The sequence below is a fragment of the Hordeum vulgare genome, chromosome 6H (assembly GCF_904849725.1).
Source record: "Hordeum vulgare subsp. vulgare chromosome 6H, MorexV3_pseudomolecules_assembly, whole genome shotgun sequence".
Taxonomy (NCBI): Eukaryota; Viridiplantae; Streptophyta; class Magnoliopsida; order Poales; family Poaceae; genus Hordeum; species Hordeum vulgare.
This window is the reverse complement of record NC_058523.1, coordinates 97300640-97318670: the sequence shown is the minus strand read 5'-3', so window position 1 is coordinate 97318670 and position 18031 is coordinate 97300640. Positions and strand designations below refer to the sequence as shown.

Here is an 18031-nt window from a genome sequence, read left to right as displayed (position 1 = left end):
TGGAGACCGTAGTGGGAGGTGCCCTGTAAGTACTGGAGTATGCGTTTAACAAGTGTCATGTGAGCGTCGCGTGGAGCATGCATGAATAAGCAAACTTGTTGAACTGCATAGGCGATGTCCGGCCTAGTAAGGGTTAGATACTATAGTGCACCAGCTATGCTGCGATACTGTGTGGGGTTGGAGAGCAGGTGGCCGTCCTGGGAAGATGTTTTGGAGTTGATGTCTATTGGTGTGGAGACTGGTTTGCAGTTTAGCATCTTTGCACGCTCAAGGATCTCTAGTGTGTATTGTTGCTGGCATAGGAAGAGACCGGAGGTGTTGCTGGTAACATTGACGCCTAAGAAGTGGTGTAGTGGACCCATATCCGACATGGAGAATTCGGATTTTAGGGAGTGGATGGCGGAGGAGAGAATGGTGGGGGAGCTCGCCGTCAAAATGATGTCATCCACGTAGACAAGTAGATAGGAAAGGGAGTTACCATGATGCATGATGAATAAGGAGGAATCACTCTTGGAGGCGCGGAAGCCCAAGGACAGGAGGAATGCTTGGAACCGAAGAAACCATGTGCGAGGAGCTTGCTTGAGCCCGTAGAGTGATTTGCGAAGAAGGCAAACATGGTCGGGGCGAGTGGCATCGACAAAGCCAGATGGTAGTGAGTAGTAGACCGTCTCATTGAGGTCGTCGTGAAGGAATGCATTTTTGACATCCAGTTGATGGATTGGCCATGACTAAGATGTTGCAATGTTGAGCACGACGCGAATGGTAGAAGGCTTCACCATGGGGCTGAAAGTTTCGCCATAGTCCACCCCCTCTCTTTGAGTGAATCCGTGTACAACCCATCGAGCCTTGTACCGTGCAAGGGAGCCGTTAGGGTGAAACTTGTGACAAAAATCCACTTGCCCGTGACAACGTTGACACCTGCAGGCTTAGGAACCAAAGACCAAGTAGAGTTATCCATCAGGGCATGATATTCATCTAGCATAGCTTGGTGCCAATGGGGGTTTTTGAGAGCGGATTTATATGTGGGAGGAATAGGTGAAATAGTGGTAGATGGTGCAACCGTAAGGAATAGGCTTCGGGGCATGAGGTAGCCTGCTTTTGCGTGAGTGGGCATTGTGTGTGCGTTGCAGGGTGGCTGTACCGGTTGTGCATGGGGAGGCATAGGTGGCGGAGTGGGAGTGGCCGGAACGGAATGCGAGATGGATTCGATAGGGTCGCCTAGGCCGTTGGCAGGCGAATCGGACGAGGATTCTGAGGAGGAGGCGGGAGAATCTCGGGTGTTAGGCGCGGCAGGCGAAGCGGAGGGTTGGTGGGAGGCAGGCGAGTCATGGGTGACAGGCGTGGGTATCGATGTAGTGCGGTCGTGGGTGGCGGACGGGCCAGTGGGGGATGGACACGCAGCAGCGGGTGAATCGGTGGTGGGGTGACTGCGCGGCGGATCAGGTGGGGGTGGCGCGTGGGGCGTTGACGACGAGGAGGGCGCTAGATCCGAGAGATACGGGCGGGTTGGTGGAGCTCCATGGGGATCTTTTGTGTACGTGGGGATGGAGTGGCCCTGTATGTGCTGGTGATATGGAAAAATGGATTCGTCAAATACAACGTGATGGGAAACGATGACGCGGCGAGTGGTGAGGTCGTAGCACCTGTAGCCTTTGTGTTCGAGGGGATAGCCGAGGAAAACACAAGGTGATGAGCGTGGGGATAGTTTGTTGTCCATGGTGGCATGTAGGTTTGGAAAACAAAGACATCCAGAGACACGAAGATGGGAGTACTTGGGTTGCACGCCGTGGAGAAGATAGTATGGTGTGTAGGGCATGATGGCTCGGGATGGTCGTCGGTTTAGAAGATATGTCGCGGTGTGAAGAGCCTCTATCCAAAATGGAGGTGTTAAGTTTGCTTGGAAGAGGAGAGAGCGCACAATGTCATTTGTGGTTCGAATGAGCCGTTCCGCTTTACCGTTTTGAGGGGATGTGTGAGGGCAGGAGAACCGGTACATAATGCCATTAGAGGAGAAGAAGGTGCGGAGTGACGTGTTGATAAACTCACCGCCATTGTCACATTGCATGCTTTTGATAATCACGTTGAATTGGGTGTGAACGAAGGTAAAGAAGCGTTGGAGGACGGGGGATGTCTCGGATTTGTGGCGTAGGGGAAATGTCCATGAGAAATGGGCGTAGTCGTCTAAAATGACAAGATAATATTGATATCCGGAAAATCTTACAATCGGTGACGTCCACAAGTCACAATGGATTAAATCAAAAGGAGCAAATGTTTTGCTATGATAAGAAGGGAAAGGGAGGCGTGGCTGGCGCCCGAGTTGACAAGCACTACATGGAACATGAGGAGCCTTATTACGATCACTAAGAAAATCACGAGAAAGGAAGGAGAGGGTGTGAGCACTAGGGTGACCGAGGCGGCGGTGCCATAGATCCGAGGTGGTGGTGAGGAGTGCGAACGCCCGGGCCAGAGGGTTGCCAATGAAGGGGTAGAGATCACCGGTGCTAGCGGAGATCATGAGTACTTGTTGAGTGCAAAGATCCTTCACAAGAAAACCACAAGGAAAAAATTCAACAGAACATGAGTTATCTTTAGTAAACTTGTGGACGAAGATAAGGCTGGTAATAACATTAGGAGAGACGAGAATGTCGGTGAGGCGAAAATCATGAGGTGGGAGAGTGGTGGAGCCGGTTGCCGTGACGGGAAGGTGGTGGCCATTGCCAACAAGTATGCTAGATGGAACATGCCGTAACGAATGACTAGACGAGGTCAGGTTACTTGGCTGCCGGTCACGTGCGAAGAGGCGCCACTGCCCATGTACCACTCGGGGTTGATTGGTTGGTGATGCCGGAGTTGCTGAAGACGGCGTTGAGCATGGCGAGGTGTTCCCACGACGGCGGAGGGTACGGTGAGGGTGGCGGTGCCGGCGAGTACATGGGGTAGGCGTGGGCGTGCGCGCCGGGCCGGGGTCCCAGAACGCCAGCTGCATTGGGAGTGACCCAACCGGGGCGTGGCGACGGCAATGCCATGCCGTAGGGCGCGAAGTAGCCGATGAAGGGTGAGAACGCCAGTTGGGATGGATGGCCGCGACCGGAGGAGTCACCGCGCCCATGACCACGGCCATGTCCGCGACCACGATCACCATCGGCGGAACGATCACCGCGACCACGGCCAGAGGGCTGTTCGGGTGGATGCGGAGGACCCTGGGGGCGGTCACCACCAGTGCGGTCGGCCGGGGCACGATCGGCGGAGGCAGCACCACAGCCACGGTCACCGCCGGGCAGGGCGAAGGCCGAGGCACTCTCCTCGGCGGCGTGCTGCGCCTGCGATTCCTCGGCGAGGACGGTGCGGGAGAGGACGGTGTCGAAGGGCAGCTCCTCGTCACCGAGGACGACGCGAATGGTGTCGAGGCGCTTGTCGAGGCCATGAAGAAACTGAGTGGTGAGATCTGTTTCGCTGACGACGTGGTCGATGTAGGCGAGGCCGTCGGTGAGGAGCTTCATGCAGCGCGCGTACTCAGAGACGGAGAGATCGCCCTGCTTCAGGTTGCGGTATTGTCGGTTGAGAACCATGAACCGGGCGACGCGATTGGCGAGGAAGAAGTCGCGGATCTTCTTCTAGATGGAGTAGGTGGTGGTGGCGCCGACAACATGATCGATCATGGGATCGGCGAGAGTGGCATAGAGCCAGAGGGCAACGTGGGCGTCGAGCTCAAGGTAGGCGGCATCGGCGTTGGGCGGCGGTGGGTGTTCGATGAGATAGAGGACGCCGTAGCGGACCAAGACCATGAGAAAGAACGATTTCCACTTGTGGTAATTGTGATCGGAGGGGTTGAGAAGAAACTTGATGTGGTTGGTGATATGGTCGGAGAAAATGGGGTGGCGAGGTGTCGGTGGCGCCGGCGTGGATGGCGGCGGTGGTGAGGTGAAGAGGGGTGCGAACTGAGATCCGGTTGCCGGAGAGGAACCTTGGAAGATGAAGGGAGGCGGTGGCGCCGCGGGAGAGGCGGAGGCTGCGTGGGACGCCATGAGGAGGCGGCGGCCGGCGTGGAGTCGGAGCTCGGACCAGCGGAAGAGGAGGAGGAGGAGGCGTCGTGCTCGGCCATGGGGTTTTTGGAGACTGATACCAAGTTGGAGAGAATAATTGTTGATCGATACAAGGATTACATGGATGGGTTTATATGGGGAGAGTGGCCACATCCTATACATGTGCCAAGGGCCGACGTGGTCTCTTCCCAGATCCTATAAACATGGTGTACAACGTTACAATAGAATTAGTCTAACAGATATGAGCAAAAATATTTTATATTTGCATATTTTTGAGGTGATTTCTTATAATAATTATGCAATAATTTATTTATGTTATCTGGAACAAAAATACTTCACCTATTTTTACTCCATGCCTAAATGCAGAATTGTCGAACGCTTGCATGAATCACGTGTGAAGATAAAGGAAGAGGAAATGATTAGGTGTTGTTCAAGAAGTCCTCTCACATCGAAGGAAACGATTATGTTCTGTTCAAAAAGGTTTCTTAAGTCACTTTTAGCTTAAGGGAAGATAAAGTCTAAGTTTCTCACGTTCTAGACCCAAATTCGAACTGCACAGACATACCTGTCTTAAAACGTCAACAACTTTTTCATACGGACTCCGAATTGGGTGATTATTTTTTTATGAAAAGTAGATTTTATGTACGTTTCAGCTCAATTGGATTCACTTTAAAATTCGTTCAGAGCGTGGAGATATCGACGAAACAATCTGAAGTTGCACCAGAATCCGAGTCAAACTATAAGTCCAAAGGTGTTGCATCACCTTCACTTGGGCCCATAGGCCTTCTACGACCTAGGGTTAGTTTTAGGCTGTCTTGGGACGTCCTTCCACCTCCTTGGCCACCATCCCTTGCTCCTATATAAATAGATCAACCTATTAGCTTTTTTGCTTGGGATTTGTTTAGTTAAAAGTTAGCCATTGCAACTTCGTGTTTTTTGTTTGTGTCCAACGACCAGACCAAGACCGCTTTCAGATCTCCAAACTTATCAATACTTCATATATATTCGCAATATTTAGATTGCTTTTATCATATTCTTGCTGGTTCTTCGATTGCTTGCAGGAAGAGACCTTCGTGGTCAGGTTGATCATGCTCCGGCGTGGTCAATAACCTTTTGGAGTTGGTTTAACGATTGCTAAGGCGCAACGTTGTGCACGTTTATAGTCGGATCGTCAATGTCGTCTCCACCAAATTGATAGCCACCATCTTATCGAAAGATCGGGACACCCTCGCCTCTATCATTACCTATCTTTGTGTATCTCCCTGACCTTATAAACCATCACTTTTTTGAGTAATATATATCCAAAAAATACGCCCCGCACATGTTCAAGGAATACAGGCTGCAGCTGCATAATCACTTCAGGCAGATAATTACTGACCGAATTGCAAAAATGCTGATCAAACTTAGCTGGCCAAATATAGCAGCCCATAATATCATCCATGATGTTCTCTGATGGAAGTACTACATGGCTCTTGAACAAAGTGCCAACCATGGGCATGATGAACCATCTCTGCCTCTCATCATGTCAGTAGCACGTTTGTCCTGGTCTTAATCCACAACATGTCATGATCATTGACATTACTCTGGCAGGCATGCATGCCTTTGATCAGCAGTTTTACAGTTACTTGTCTTGAAAAAACAATGCGAAACAAGATGTGCGATTGTGTGATACCAAAGCTTTATGGACAAAACATCGATCGACCTTCCAACTTACTTTTGCATTTCCAACCATGGCTCCAACTGTTAATAAACTGGACAAAGAATAAAGCAATTCACAAATCATTTCCCTCCCTAAACCAGAAACATGTATGTATATGCAAGGTGGTCACACAAGGTTTCTAGACGACTCGAACCCCTCTTTGCGACTCGTTGAAATCATCGAACGCCGTCGCGAAGGAGGCCCTCGACCTCGACGAAGACGATCTTGCCGAGGAGGTAGGGGACGATGTCCTGGTCTTCTTCCTCCTTGCCTTCCTGGGGCCTCTTGGGGGGCAGGAGGAGGACTCCTGCGCTGGTCTGTCTGGGAAATTAATCTCAGTTGGCAGCATGGATCTTGCTGGCTCAAAGTCTGCAGATATATAATAGTAATACTACTGGTCAGCACCTAGTAAACATGGAGGCAACCAATGGGAGAATTGTGTAGTGCTGTGCCACTACTGATTAATTGTTAGAAAACTGCTGAAGAAGATTCTCACGCTTATGCACATTAATCATTAGTCATGCAGATTTTGCACCAATAGAGACATGATCTTATATAGGTAATGTCTCGATATGTTTTAATTTATATCCAAATCTGTCATCGAGGCACTGACAAGGTGGGTCCGGTCCAGGCCAATGTGTGAGTGGCATATAAGGCATGTAAAACTTCTACAGTGGAAAAATTAGGGATCCCCCCTGAATGAAACTTTATCCCTTTTTTGAATATATTTAGGTGTTTTTTGAATGTTGACTATATTTAGGTCCTGAGATATATGTATGAGAGGATGCTAATTACCTGTAGAGGTCCAAGAAGTCTGCCTTGACTGCTCAGCTGTGCTCAGAGAGCCTGCAGATAAATCTTCTGATGACTTGAACTCATTCATCTAAAATGAACAATGCACATTACCCATCAGTGACAATACTAGAAGACAATAGATAGACTTATATTATGATGGCATAATAAGTGTGATCTACAAAAAGATAATTTGAAAGGCCTCCAAGTTATTTGTGTATTTACCCAGCTTGGAGATGTGTCACTGGTGCCCAAACCTATGTGAGCCACATGCTTTACATCTGTAGGGAACCCAATTTCCATCTCATGCTCCTTTTGAGCTGCTGGAGAACAACAGTTCATGTGTAAGTAGAAGTTACATTCATTAATTTCTGAGATGTGCATAGCCATAGGCGCAGTATTTTGACTGCATTTATGTCTCAAAAGAAATTAAACATAACTGCATTTGAAGTTGTGCTTGAAATAGAAGAGCAACAAAGAAAGATGGGATAATTACCAAACATGTGCGAGAATATCCTCAGCCCTTTGAAGATTCCCTTCATCTTTACCGCCATTTGTGAGGGCCTACACAAAGAAAAGTTCCTACAAGAATGGAAATGTCCTATAAGATCACAGATGCTTCAGAACAAATGCATGCTAGGATTAGCAGTTTTCGCCTTCTCGGGAAATTCAGCTCTCATGACATGCTAAACAAAAGATTCTCAGAGGCTCAGAATCATATACATATCGGCACGACATGTATAGAAGGACAGAAGGCAGCTTACCTCAAGAGAAAGTACTTTCAAGTTGCCCAAAAACTTCGTAAACCCGACTTTATTTCTGAATCTTCGGAACCAGTTTCAGTCTGTACAGGAATCAAGAAAGCAAGCTAGGGCCTGATGATGGTGATGAAGAACAAGAGTTTGGTTTGGAGGGAGGAGAGAGGAAGAGGGAGCTAAATCTTCTGAGAGGGTAGCATGACAACTTCTTAAATATGGTGGCAAGTTAGTTGGCTGCACCTCTTCTTCTTCGTCGTCGTCGACTTTTTTTTCCTTTTTTATTCTCTAGGGGCCAATTCATGCCTGCTGATAAACACCAACTTGTTGCTGTTTTAGCTGTACTTGGATTGTGTTCCTCTGCCAATCATTTCCTTGTACTTTTTATGTTCCACCATAAAAAAATAGGGAACTCGAACTGTTAGTATCAGAATATTCTTAACAAGAAGTTGAATTTTATTTTCCTGCATTAGTTTCTTATTAGTAAACTGAATGTTTTGCGGAGCTTGCTCTGGAAAAAGGCTGGCTGTTTACTATGCATACAACTTGGACTGCCCACTGTTAAATTCCTTGAAAGCTTCAGGTCCAATTAATGGTTGCCCATGTCTGTCAGCTTAAGATCAGGCATGTGGCTCATGGTCCTTAATCCTAGTGACTTGAAAGGATATTATGTAGTCTTGCTGGTATTAGGTAGCATTGAGGTGTGCAGTTAAGAGCACAACAGCAACTTAGGACCAGCTGAAATGCCACCCACAGCTAGTTTTGTACTTGGTATTTGATCTTGCGAAGAAGAAGAGAAAGAAGATAATAGACCTTCATCTATGAAGTGACCTCCTTTCCTGCGAAGCATACATCTGACCTATTTCTTTGAGGAATGGTGATGTGTCTCATTCCATCAATGCAAAGATATGTGTTTGAAGATCTATTTTATTTACATATATTTGTTCCTAGTAGCTTACTTTTGTGACATAAAACTTATATTATCTTCCTTTGCTTGTGTGCTTGTGCCTTGAAATTTTCCTACCATGCAGCAAGTGCAGCATCAGAAACCAATCTCCATGGCTTGCTTGTCTTACCAGTTCTCCAAACAGATAATACCATCATTTGCAGGCTCAGCCAGAAAGAGACATCACTACTACTACCATTTACAGTACAATATTTGAGAACTCTCCATTTTCTTAACTCCGTTTACAACATTTCAGCAACAGAAACCAGAACCTGATGTCAATGTCCATTTACAATATTCCAGAACTCTCCATTTTCTTAACTCCACACAAGGTCAGCAGCCATTTCATCAATGGAGAAATACCAGGTGTCCCGTTACCAAAAAGAAAAAAAAGAAACTAGAAATACCAGGTGTCCACCACCACCTGTCATTCTGAATTGGCCCCGTCTCCTCCGATACGCCTAGTGACGCAGAACCGCCGTATTTTTCCGAGTTCCTGCAGCACAAAGACCCTCAATTATGGCGCATATAAAAATACTGTAATGCGCTACGAACTCATCGATACAAGCTAAGCAAATTAACTGTTTCTTTTGGCAGAGAAATGGGCACAGCTAAACACTTCCTTTTCTTGTCTAATAACAAACATATTTCGGGAGTGTTGCAGACATGTCGTGTGGATAAGCTGTTGCCTGTTGGATCGTGAGATCGGCGCAGAAACATATGTCTATGTGCACTGGTTGGCCCAGATCGGACAGGATCCGGTCATGCCTCGCACCTACCCGGATTGGCACCGTTGGCGGTCTGGGAGCTGTTGAGATCGTGGCATGATCGTCATGTGATCGGCGAGGAGCTGTTGCGGTCTTGGAGCTCTTCTGTCGAGTCAAAAACAAAGATCCCCATGGAGGTTGGGGGGGCTGAGGTGTTGGAGATCTTCTTTCAGAGGTTCAGAATCGCGTTTTGGATAGGAAATTTGATACGAAACTTTCTTTTTTTACGGACCGGTTTGGTACGAATCTCACGAGAAGGGTAAAGTTGACGGCTCGCCGATCACGATAAGATTACGATGGAAGCCATGTGATGCTTCCTTTTTCATATGGCAAAGGACCTGTTTTTGAAATATAAAAATGACAAAGACTGTCGTGATTTGTGTTCTATGAGGCCACCTCGCCGAACCACACTTTGGGTCAACCCATCTCATTCGCCCCTCGTTATCTGCCCTGTTTAAAAAAACACGGAAAAAATGCCTCTTCCATCCCTGAACTCTAAAACTCCACCTAAATTGCTTCCTTCCAGGTGGATTTGAAGCCACGCCACCCTCCGATATTTTTTCCGCATTAAAAACTTTTGATTTGTTCATCAATTGTCAAGACAGTACAAAGAACATTAAAAGTAAGAAAAATCACATCCAGGTCTCTAGACTATCTAACGGCGACTGCAAACATTGGATCAAGTTGAAGGCATGCTGCCGTGATCGCCCTCCCTCATCAGAGCCAAGAAAACCTTTATTCGCGGGAGCACAAGGAGGATGCCACAAGAGTCATGACATGACACTTTAACTCTGATGTCCAAGGAAAATAAAACGCCCCACCACCATCTTTCCACGGCATGTATAGACTTTGTTGGCATTCCCTCTATCGATGGTGATTTTTTTTTTTTTTGAACTGCCTTGTCGACGACAATGTGGGGGAGGGGGTCTGGAGGCTGTTGGCATAATGGCATTTTGGCAACACGTCAATATCAGGACTCTCTTTGTGTCCCATGCATATACGAGGCAAGGTTAGGGATAAATGTGCACATAAATATGAAAAACTGATTGAAGTAAATAATTAAATTCCCCTCTTCTAGAGGAACACGAAAGAAAGGTTCCCCATGGGCCTGAAAATGCTAGTATAGATTATTGAAGCTATTCAAACTCTGCATGCCCCTTCCAATACAACTCGCAAGCCATGAGGAAGCATGGATTTCTAGTTGCAATGTACAAGTGCTAAATACTCCCTTGGTCCAAAAATACTCGTCATGTTACAGAAATAAATATATCTAGATGTATTTTAGTTGTAGATATATTCATTTATATATGTTTATATGATAAATAATTTCGGATGGAGGAAATAATATAAAGCGAGTGTGATGGGTCGACCCAACTCCGGCGTTGAGCAATAATTGGTTTTCAGCGATTCTCCTCCGGTGTCTCTCTTTTCTATTTTTATACCAATTTTCTTGTTAGGTTTCTATTTTATATGCCTTTTTTTAATATTAATTTTTCTGGTTGTTTTCCTCTTTAGCTTTTTCATAATTTCTGAACAATTTTTTATAATCCATGGAATTTTTAAAAAAATGAATATTTTTAAAATGTAAATAAATATGGTTTTGCAACAACATATATATGGATCTTTAAAAAAAATCTGAGCCAAGAGATTTTTCTTTACGGATACCCGAGCCACCAGCTGTTTTTTTTTTCTTGAGTGGCCGCTACCTGGGCTGGCCCATGAATAAGAGCTGCCGGAGGAGGAGCAAGCTAATGGGCGCACTCCGCCCGTTGAATGGGTCGCATCTCACACGTACCACTCTTTAGGCCCATATAAGCGGTGCTGCTGCTCTTGTCCTCTTCTCACGTCTCTCTCATTCCCCACAATTCCTCTCCGCCACTCCACTCCCCGAACCATCGCAAGATCGTCGTCGTCCTCCTCGTCGTCGCCAAGGTGCGCGCTCTCCTTCCCCGCCGCCTGTCCCGCCTCGCCACGCTCTCGATCGCATGTTTGACGATGTGCGGCCTCTCGCGTGATATGTGGATCGCCGCGTGCGTCTAGGATCTAGTCGACGTTGGTTCGACGATCCCTGGCGCCGGCCTGTCGGAGCTTAGCCGCTGGGCGCGCGTGTGGTGCAGTTCGTCCATGCATGATTCTGGCCGCCTGGACACGCGTCGGATTCTGGTGCCATGCATCCGTGCTGCGATCTCAACACCTTGGAGATAATTAGAACGGGACGACGCATGCTGAATTGGAATGGCAAGGTTACATGACGACACACGCCGAGAGACCAAATGGTGGATGCGGGGTATTACAATTAATGTCATTGTGCGGAGGAGTCACAGAAGCGTTCGGCTTTCAATATATGTGTGGCATTTTTATTTTTTGAATATATGATTGATTCATGGGAAAATCTAATGGGCTTCCTACGCACACATGTGTCAGATCTTAAAAAGACGGAGATGATTTACCGATTAACATAATGTAGTACTGGTTAGTTTAATAGGAGTATAAGAGGGAATCTATTTTTTGCACTTACACGCTGCTGAGTTATAGTAGCTAGTTGCATTTTAAAAATGATTTATCTTCCAAACCGGTATCTTAATTAATGATCCATTTTCATCACTGACTTTATTGCGACGAGATCTTCAAAACTAGATCCCATGTTAACATGTTTTGATAATTTTTATTTTCATCGGTACTTGTCAGATTACTATGACTTACTTGTCATATTATTTGTTATATAGTTCTCACATTAAATCAACTTGGTTATCACCTTCATGAATGAGTAAAAAACTTGATTCATTATACTTATGCTGGTTCAAGCATTTGCTTGTTTATTATTAATGCTTTAATACACACTTTTTAGCTTCACAGAACATTGTAATACTTAAAAAGTATAAAATTATTATCACGATAACTATGTATAATTTTTGTGACAACTGTACATTTGTAAGATGACAAATATGATGACATAAATGTGGTAATTAGGAACGACAAAAAAAATCAACGAAACATGTCAACACGAGATCTTATTTTGAAAGTTTTGTCGAGACGAACCTAACGGTGAAGATGAATCTCCAATAAAATTATTAATTTCTGAGATAAAACATTTTTAAGATTGACAATAAATATGCATAAGATGTTGACTAGGACTGGAAAATGTTTTGCATGCATGCGCTGCCAAAATGCTCTTTTTCGACAGTATAATTTTTTGATGTTACTACATTCTTGGACCTAAAAGCCGTTCTTGTATACTTTTTTAATCCTGAAACATGCACTTAAACGCGATTTGCGCCGTGGCCAGCCAGCCGCCACATGGGAAGGCAACCGTGCGGGACCGCTACGAAGCGAGCTCCTTGTTTCATTGCCTGCTTAAGAGTTAAGACTCCTTTTATTTCTGATATGGTGATATGAGTATGGGTTCTAGCCATGATCAGCCATATAATTGTCGATTATGATGCCATTACGGTCCACAAGCTGTTCCTAGCTTCTTCTAAATTACCTTAGGTGTGGTAGTTTATCGATTTTTCGTCAAAAAGACGACATGATCAACAGAATTGCTAAAAAGGATCAATTTCGATTGAAATTGACAGAAAAGACTCCCGAATCGTAACGACAGGTGCGTCAGCCGACATGTGGCACCTGCCGCAACTGCCGGAGTCGGCAACACTGTTCACGTGAGGAATGATTCACTACGACTGAACAATGTTTTTGAGAAACATAAAAAAATAGCAAAAAAATTCAAAAAAACTGAATTTTTTTGGTAGCACAGATGATCGAGTGTTCTAGATGGGTGCAAAATTTCAGAATTTTTTGTGTTTTTTTGCTATTTTTTGATTTTTTTTAATACGGTTCATTTTGGATGAGCATTGATGCCGCCGCACCCGGATAAACAGTGCTGCCACCTTTTGGCCGTGGCGGCAGGTGCCACGTGTCGTCTGGAACGCCTGCCGCCACGGCCCAGGGGATATTTTATGCCAATTCGATTGTGCATGTGGTTTTTTTGACAAAAACTTATAGTTTATCTAGTTTGCATGTTTTTCTGCTCCTGTCTTCATTCAAGTGCACGCTGTTGATGCCATACAAATTCTCAAATTTGATCCACCTGGAGATGATGCGCTTACGTGTCAAAAGTGGACATTTGAACAAGATTAGCAACATTTCAAGAAATGTTGGGGTGTGCTAGTTTAGAGGAGGGAGGGTTGAGGGGACTAGGGTACTGTCTGGTTCCTATTATGTATCGAGTAGAGCGATTATTAGGAACTACTAGAAGGTTTTTTGAAACTTCAAATTAAGTCAGTAGAGTGATTCATATCAATGATCCCAACAGTGCTGATTCCCGATTACATTTCTTATGCTTACACCTTACAGCCCAGCGCCCTTCATATTATAGCATCCTCCTTGCAAAAGAAAAAGATTATGTATCTTTTACACTGCTCAGTTCCCTCCCAAGATTTGTCACTCTCTTTTTTTCCACCTTGCAACATGCTGTCTTAGTTTCTTTTCTGGTGATGCACTAATGCAGATGACAGAATCACCGTTTCTGCCACGTGAGAGGCTTTTTAAACAGCAGCAGTATTTCCAGAGCTTGAGCAAGCACACTCACCTGAAAGGGCGTCACGACGCGATCATCTCAGTCGGCATCCCCCTTGCGCTCGCTGCCTCGAGCCTATTCTTGATTGTGAGTTTGGATTTTTGTCTGTTCATGATTGTAATTTTTTTTCTACCTATTCTTGTTTCCGTTTAGCCAGTGACATGTATCTTGTTGTGCAAACAGGGTCGTGGTGTCTACAACATGTCTCACGGTATCGGGAAAAAGCAGTGACCTTGAGTGGCTTTGCTGTTGGCTCAGTACTTTGACATGATAGTGGTTCTTTGAAAGGATTTTGCTGTTCGAAAGTTATGAGCCCGTGACGTCTTTTTTAGTTGCACAAATAATGCTATCAAAGTTCCATCAGTGGATGCCTTTCTAGTTCTCCTTTTGTTTGTTTTTGTGGGCACCTGATGTGAGCGAACCTGATCTGACAGCAAAAATGTTCAAATATCGAATATGCGTTCTTGGTATACGTGTGCCTTTTAGGGATCATGCCGTATTTTACGTTTGATCTGTATGCAAGCCAGTTCATGCACATTTCAGGCTGAAGCCCCGAAAATAAAGAGTGCAAAATGCACAAGCTAATAGTACATGAAAGGATTATACACTGTTTCTTACTTATCGCGCGCTGCCCTGCGGATGAATTGCAGCAAATCCTATTTGGCGCTGCAGGTGCCGGTTAAAGTTAAAGTGCATTTTTCTTAACCGGGCCTGCAGCATTCAGTCATGGGCCGGCCCTATGAAAGAGAGGTTTTTCTGGTTTTGTGAAGTTTCCGAAAGCTTTCTAAATGGGTTTTTAATTCAGGTTTTTCAGGACTGTTTTTTTCTCTTTACTCTTTTTATTACTTTTTCATTTTCATGTTATTTTCTATATAATATTTTTGAAAAAGCGCAGCCTTTTTTTGGTTAACTTTTTTTCAAACGAACAAACTTTTTTCCAAATCAACGAACCCTTTTCAAAATTTTACGATTTTTATTAAAATTCTTTGAACTTTTTTGAATATTGATGAATGTTTCTGAAATTTGATGAGCTTCTTTTTTGAAATGGATGAACATTTTTCAAAATGAGGGACTTTTAAAGATTTGTGAACTTTTTTTCCAGTTCAACGAACTTTTTTAAAACGTTTTATAATTCATAAATTAATTTTCAGAATCTGTGAACTTTTTAAAACTTTGTGAACTTTGTTTTAGATCATAGTCCATTTTTTCAAATTCATGAACTTTTCTTTCAAAATTTGTGAGCCATTTTTCGCTTTATAAACTTTTTGTGTTCATTTTTTTTGGATTTTCCCCTTTCTTACAAAAAAATCAGCCCTGAAACTGGATCGGCCCATTTTGCAGGAAAGGTGGGCGCTGGTTCTCTTAGCCGGTGCTTAAGGCCCCGACTAGGAGCTCCCATGAATTGCACCCAAGCCTACCCATTGATGTGCGGTCGTCACAAGTGGGTGCGCTAGGGCCGAGTCACAGTCGCAGCGCCTGCTGGTGCGGACTGCCCGGTTTAGTCTTGCATGAGCCGGTGGACACATGGGGTCATCACGCGTAATAGCATAATACTACTCGAGTGCGAATTTTTGGTGGCCGGGCTCCATGAAGCCATTTTTTTCAAAATCTTTGAAGATGATTTTTATGAGTTCCAAAGAAATTTGTAAGGAAATCCTGTGAAAACATATACACATTCTTGACGGATCTGAAATTTTTTGTTTAAAAATATAATAATTTGCACGTAGTAATTAAAAAATCTAGGCCCAACACCAATTTTTTTGGCCCATTTTCATTTACGAATTTGTTCTTTTGTGTACAACACGTATGAAAGTAAATTGTCCTGAGACTTTTCTTGGACATGTTAAATATGTATTTGTGTATATACAAATTTTGAAAAAATTGCGTTATAAAAATGTGTTTTAAAAAAAACGAGCTTCATGAAGCCCGGCCTCCACCGATCATTTGCGAATACTACTCCCAATATATCAATATATAAGATTTTTTCTGCTCTTTTTTAAACAAATACTACAAGAGAGTCGCATGAACTACTTGTGACAGCCCGAGACCGACGCCCGAGAAGATTCCCTGAAGTGTTGTCGAAATTTTCTCTGAATTCTTTCTTGTTTCTCATATCATTCTTCATCTCTTTGCAACCTTTAAGGATTGTTGGTTTCACTCGTTCGTCAAGAAGCAACTAAGTTTTACCTCTTGCTTTCTCTTCCTCTTCCCCTTTCATTCTTGGATCTAGGGTCGAGATCCTCTTGTAGTGCACGAGAGTTGTGACAGCCCGAGACCGACGCCCGAGAAGATTCCACATTTAGTATGTGGTTGTCGTGTGTTTATTTTATTTGTCACATCATCATTGCATCATGCGCATCATCCGCATTGCATCGACATACCGTTGCCGCCAGTTTACAAAAGTTGCATCCGTAATTAGTTGCCGGTTCTCTTCGTGTTCGTCGTTGCCCGTTCTAAGCCCCCCGACCACACTTGCACGGGCCCACGACAACATTTAAATTTGTTTTTAAAAGTGTGTGTAAAACTTTCTCTGATTGGGTTGAAACTTGACGTGCGGTCTTATTTAGACGTAGGCAGGCCACGTGTCAAATTTCGTCGCAATGAGAGTCCATTTGGTACCCGAACGATCGTCCGTAGCGGCACCGTCTTCGGTTATTCGTCGGACGTTTTTCGGTGTTTTAAAATCGCGTTGCCGCGCCACACCGTTTCCCTATATTCCCCGGCTAGCCTACTCTATACGGTCACTTAGCCGACCCCGCGTTCAAGTTCATTCGATTCCGATCGTGTGGGCGAAAACGGGGCCGGATTCGGATAACCCTAGGTCGTTTAGTCTATAAATAGAGACCTAGCCTCCAAACCCTAGTCGTCGCCTCAGGATCCGCGCCCCACCTACCCCCAGCCGCCGCACTCTCTCCCCTCGAGCGCCTGCAGCCGCCGCGGCCTGCCCGAGCCCGAGGCAGGCCCTCCAGTCCCGGATCAGCCGCTGCCCCGCTCAGCCCGAGCTCCCGAGGTCCGAGGCGAACCTCCTTGCATCCCCGTGCTGCACGACATCTCCCCCGCAGGTCCCCGGAGCCTTCACCGGAGCAGTCGCCGCGCCGGCCAGAGCCCCAGCCGGAGGCTCCCCCGCTCCTCTCCCTCTTCCTCCCTCTGCTTCTCTTCCCCTAATCGGCTTCCTTTCTCTCCCCCGCAGGTCACCACGCCATGGCCGGAGTTCGCGAAGCTCCCCGGAGGCCGCCCGCCGTCGGGAATGGGACCCTGACGGCCGGATCTGTCTAGCCCGCCGGTTCCCCGTCGCTCCACCGCCCCCGACTGCCTGTGGCGCCGCCCTTCGCTGGAGCTGCTGCCGCTCGCTCCGATCCGATCTGGATCGGGCAGCACCCCGTTGACTCCTCACCAACGCCTGGTCGCCCACGTGGGCCAGCGCCAGCAGGCCCAGAGCGCCTCCAGCCGGCCCACGTCAGCGTTGCAGTGACCCAGGCCAGGTCGGCCTCCCCCAGGTCTGCCGTGTTGGGTAACGTAGCATAAATTCAAAATTTTCCTACGCATATTCAGATCTTCCTATAGAGAGACCAGCAATGAGAGAGGGGTAAGATCGCTAAGCGGAAGCGTTGCTAGAACGCGGTTGATGGAGTCGTACTCGCAGCGATTCCGATCTAGTGCCGAACTACGACACCTTCGCGTTCAACACACGTGCAGCCCGGTGACGTCTCCCGCACCTTGATCCAGCAAGGAGGAGGGACAGGTTAGCGAAGAACTCCAGCAACACGACGGCGTGGTGTCGATGGAGAGACGAGGTCTCCCGGCAGGGCTTCGCCAAGCACCGGCAGAGAGGAGGAGGGAGAGGAGCAGGGCTGCGCCGAGAGAGAGGAAAAACCGTGTCCCTCAATGGCCAAAAGTGCCCGATATATATAAGGGGAGGGGAGAGGGGGTGCCACCCCTAGGGTTCCCACCCTAGGGGGTGCGGCAGCCCCCCCAGATGGGAGGTGCGGCGGCCAGAGGGGGAGGAGGGGTGTGGCGCACCAACTGGTGGGCCTTAGGCCCACCTGGCTTAGGGTTTGCCCCCCCCCTTTTCTCTCCCCTTGCGCATTGGGCTGAGTGGGGAGGCGCACCAGCCCATCTAGGGGCTGGTTCCCACCCCCACTTGGCCCACCTTATCTCCCGGGGTCGTTGCCCCCCTTTGGTGGTCCCCCGGGGCCACCTCCGGTGGTCCCGGTGGTCCCGGTACGTTACCGGTGACACCCGAAACACTTCCGGTGTCCGAAACCATCCGTCCTATATATCAATCTTTACCTCCGGACCATTCCGGAGCTCCTCGTGACATCCGGGATCTCATCCGGGACTCCGAACAACTTTCGGTAACCTCGTATAACAATTCCCTATAACCCTAGCGTCATCGAACCTTAAGTGTGTAGACCCTACGGGTTCGGGAGACAGGCAGACATGACCGAGACAC

At 46.5% G+C, this 18031-nt stretch overlaps 2 protein-coding genes across 4 annotated transcripts; one reads left to right on the top strand and one right to left on the bottom strand.

Annotated features, from left to right (window-relative positions):
* Positions 1-5699: 5699 nt before the first annotated feature.
* Positions 5700-7553, bottom strand: LOC123402600 (CRIB domain-containing protein RIC10-like). Of its 2 annotated transcripts, none has more exons than XM_045096532.1 (5): positions 7299-7553; positions 7031-7116; positions 6760-6857; positions 6538-6625; positions 5700-6111 (listed from the first exon to the last, which is right to left on the bottom strand). In XM_045096532.1, the coding sequence occupies exons 2-5, from the start codon at positions 7086-7088 to the stop codon at positions 5882-5884; spliced, it is 474 nt and encodes a 157-aa protein (XP_044952467.1). In that variant the 5' UTR covers positions 7089-7116; positions 7299-7553; the 3' UTR covers positions 5700-5881. The 2 variants fall into 2 exon arrangements, with proteins under 2 accessions (XP_044952467.1, XP_044952468.1); XM_045096533.1 differs by having other exon boundaries at positions 6760-6854.
* Positions 7554-10858: 3305 nt separating this feature from the next.
* On the top strand, positions 10859-14095 carry LOC123404689. Of its 2 annotated transcripts, XM_045098627.1 has the most exons (3): positions 10859-10934; positions 13510-13665; positions 13762-14095. In XM_045098627.1, the coding sequence occupies exons 2-3, from the start codon at positions 13510-13512 to the stop codon at positions 13807-13809; spliced, it is 204 nt and encodes a 67-aa protein (XP_044954562.1). In that variant the 5' UTR covers positions 10859-10934; the 3' UTR covers positions 13810-14095. The 2 variants fall into 2 exon arrangements, with proteins under 2 accessions (XP_044954562.1, XP_044954561.1); XM_045098626.1 differs by lacking the exon at positions 10859-10934 and having other exon boundaries at positions 13504-13665.
* Positions 14096-18031: the final 3936 nt, after the last annotated feature.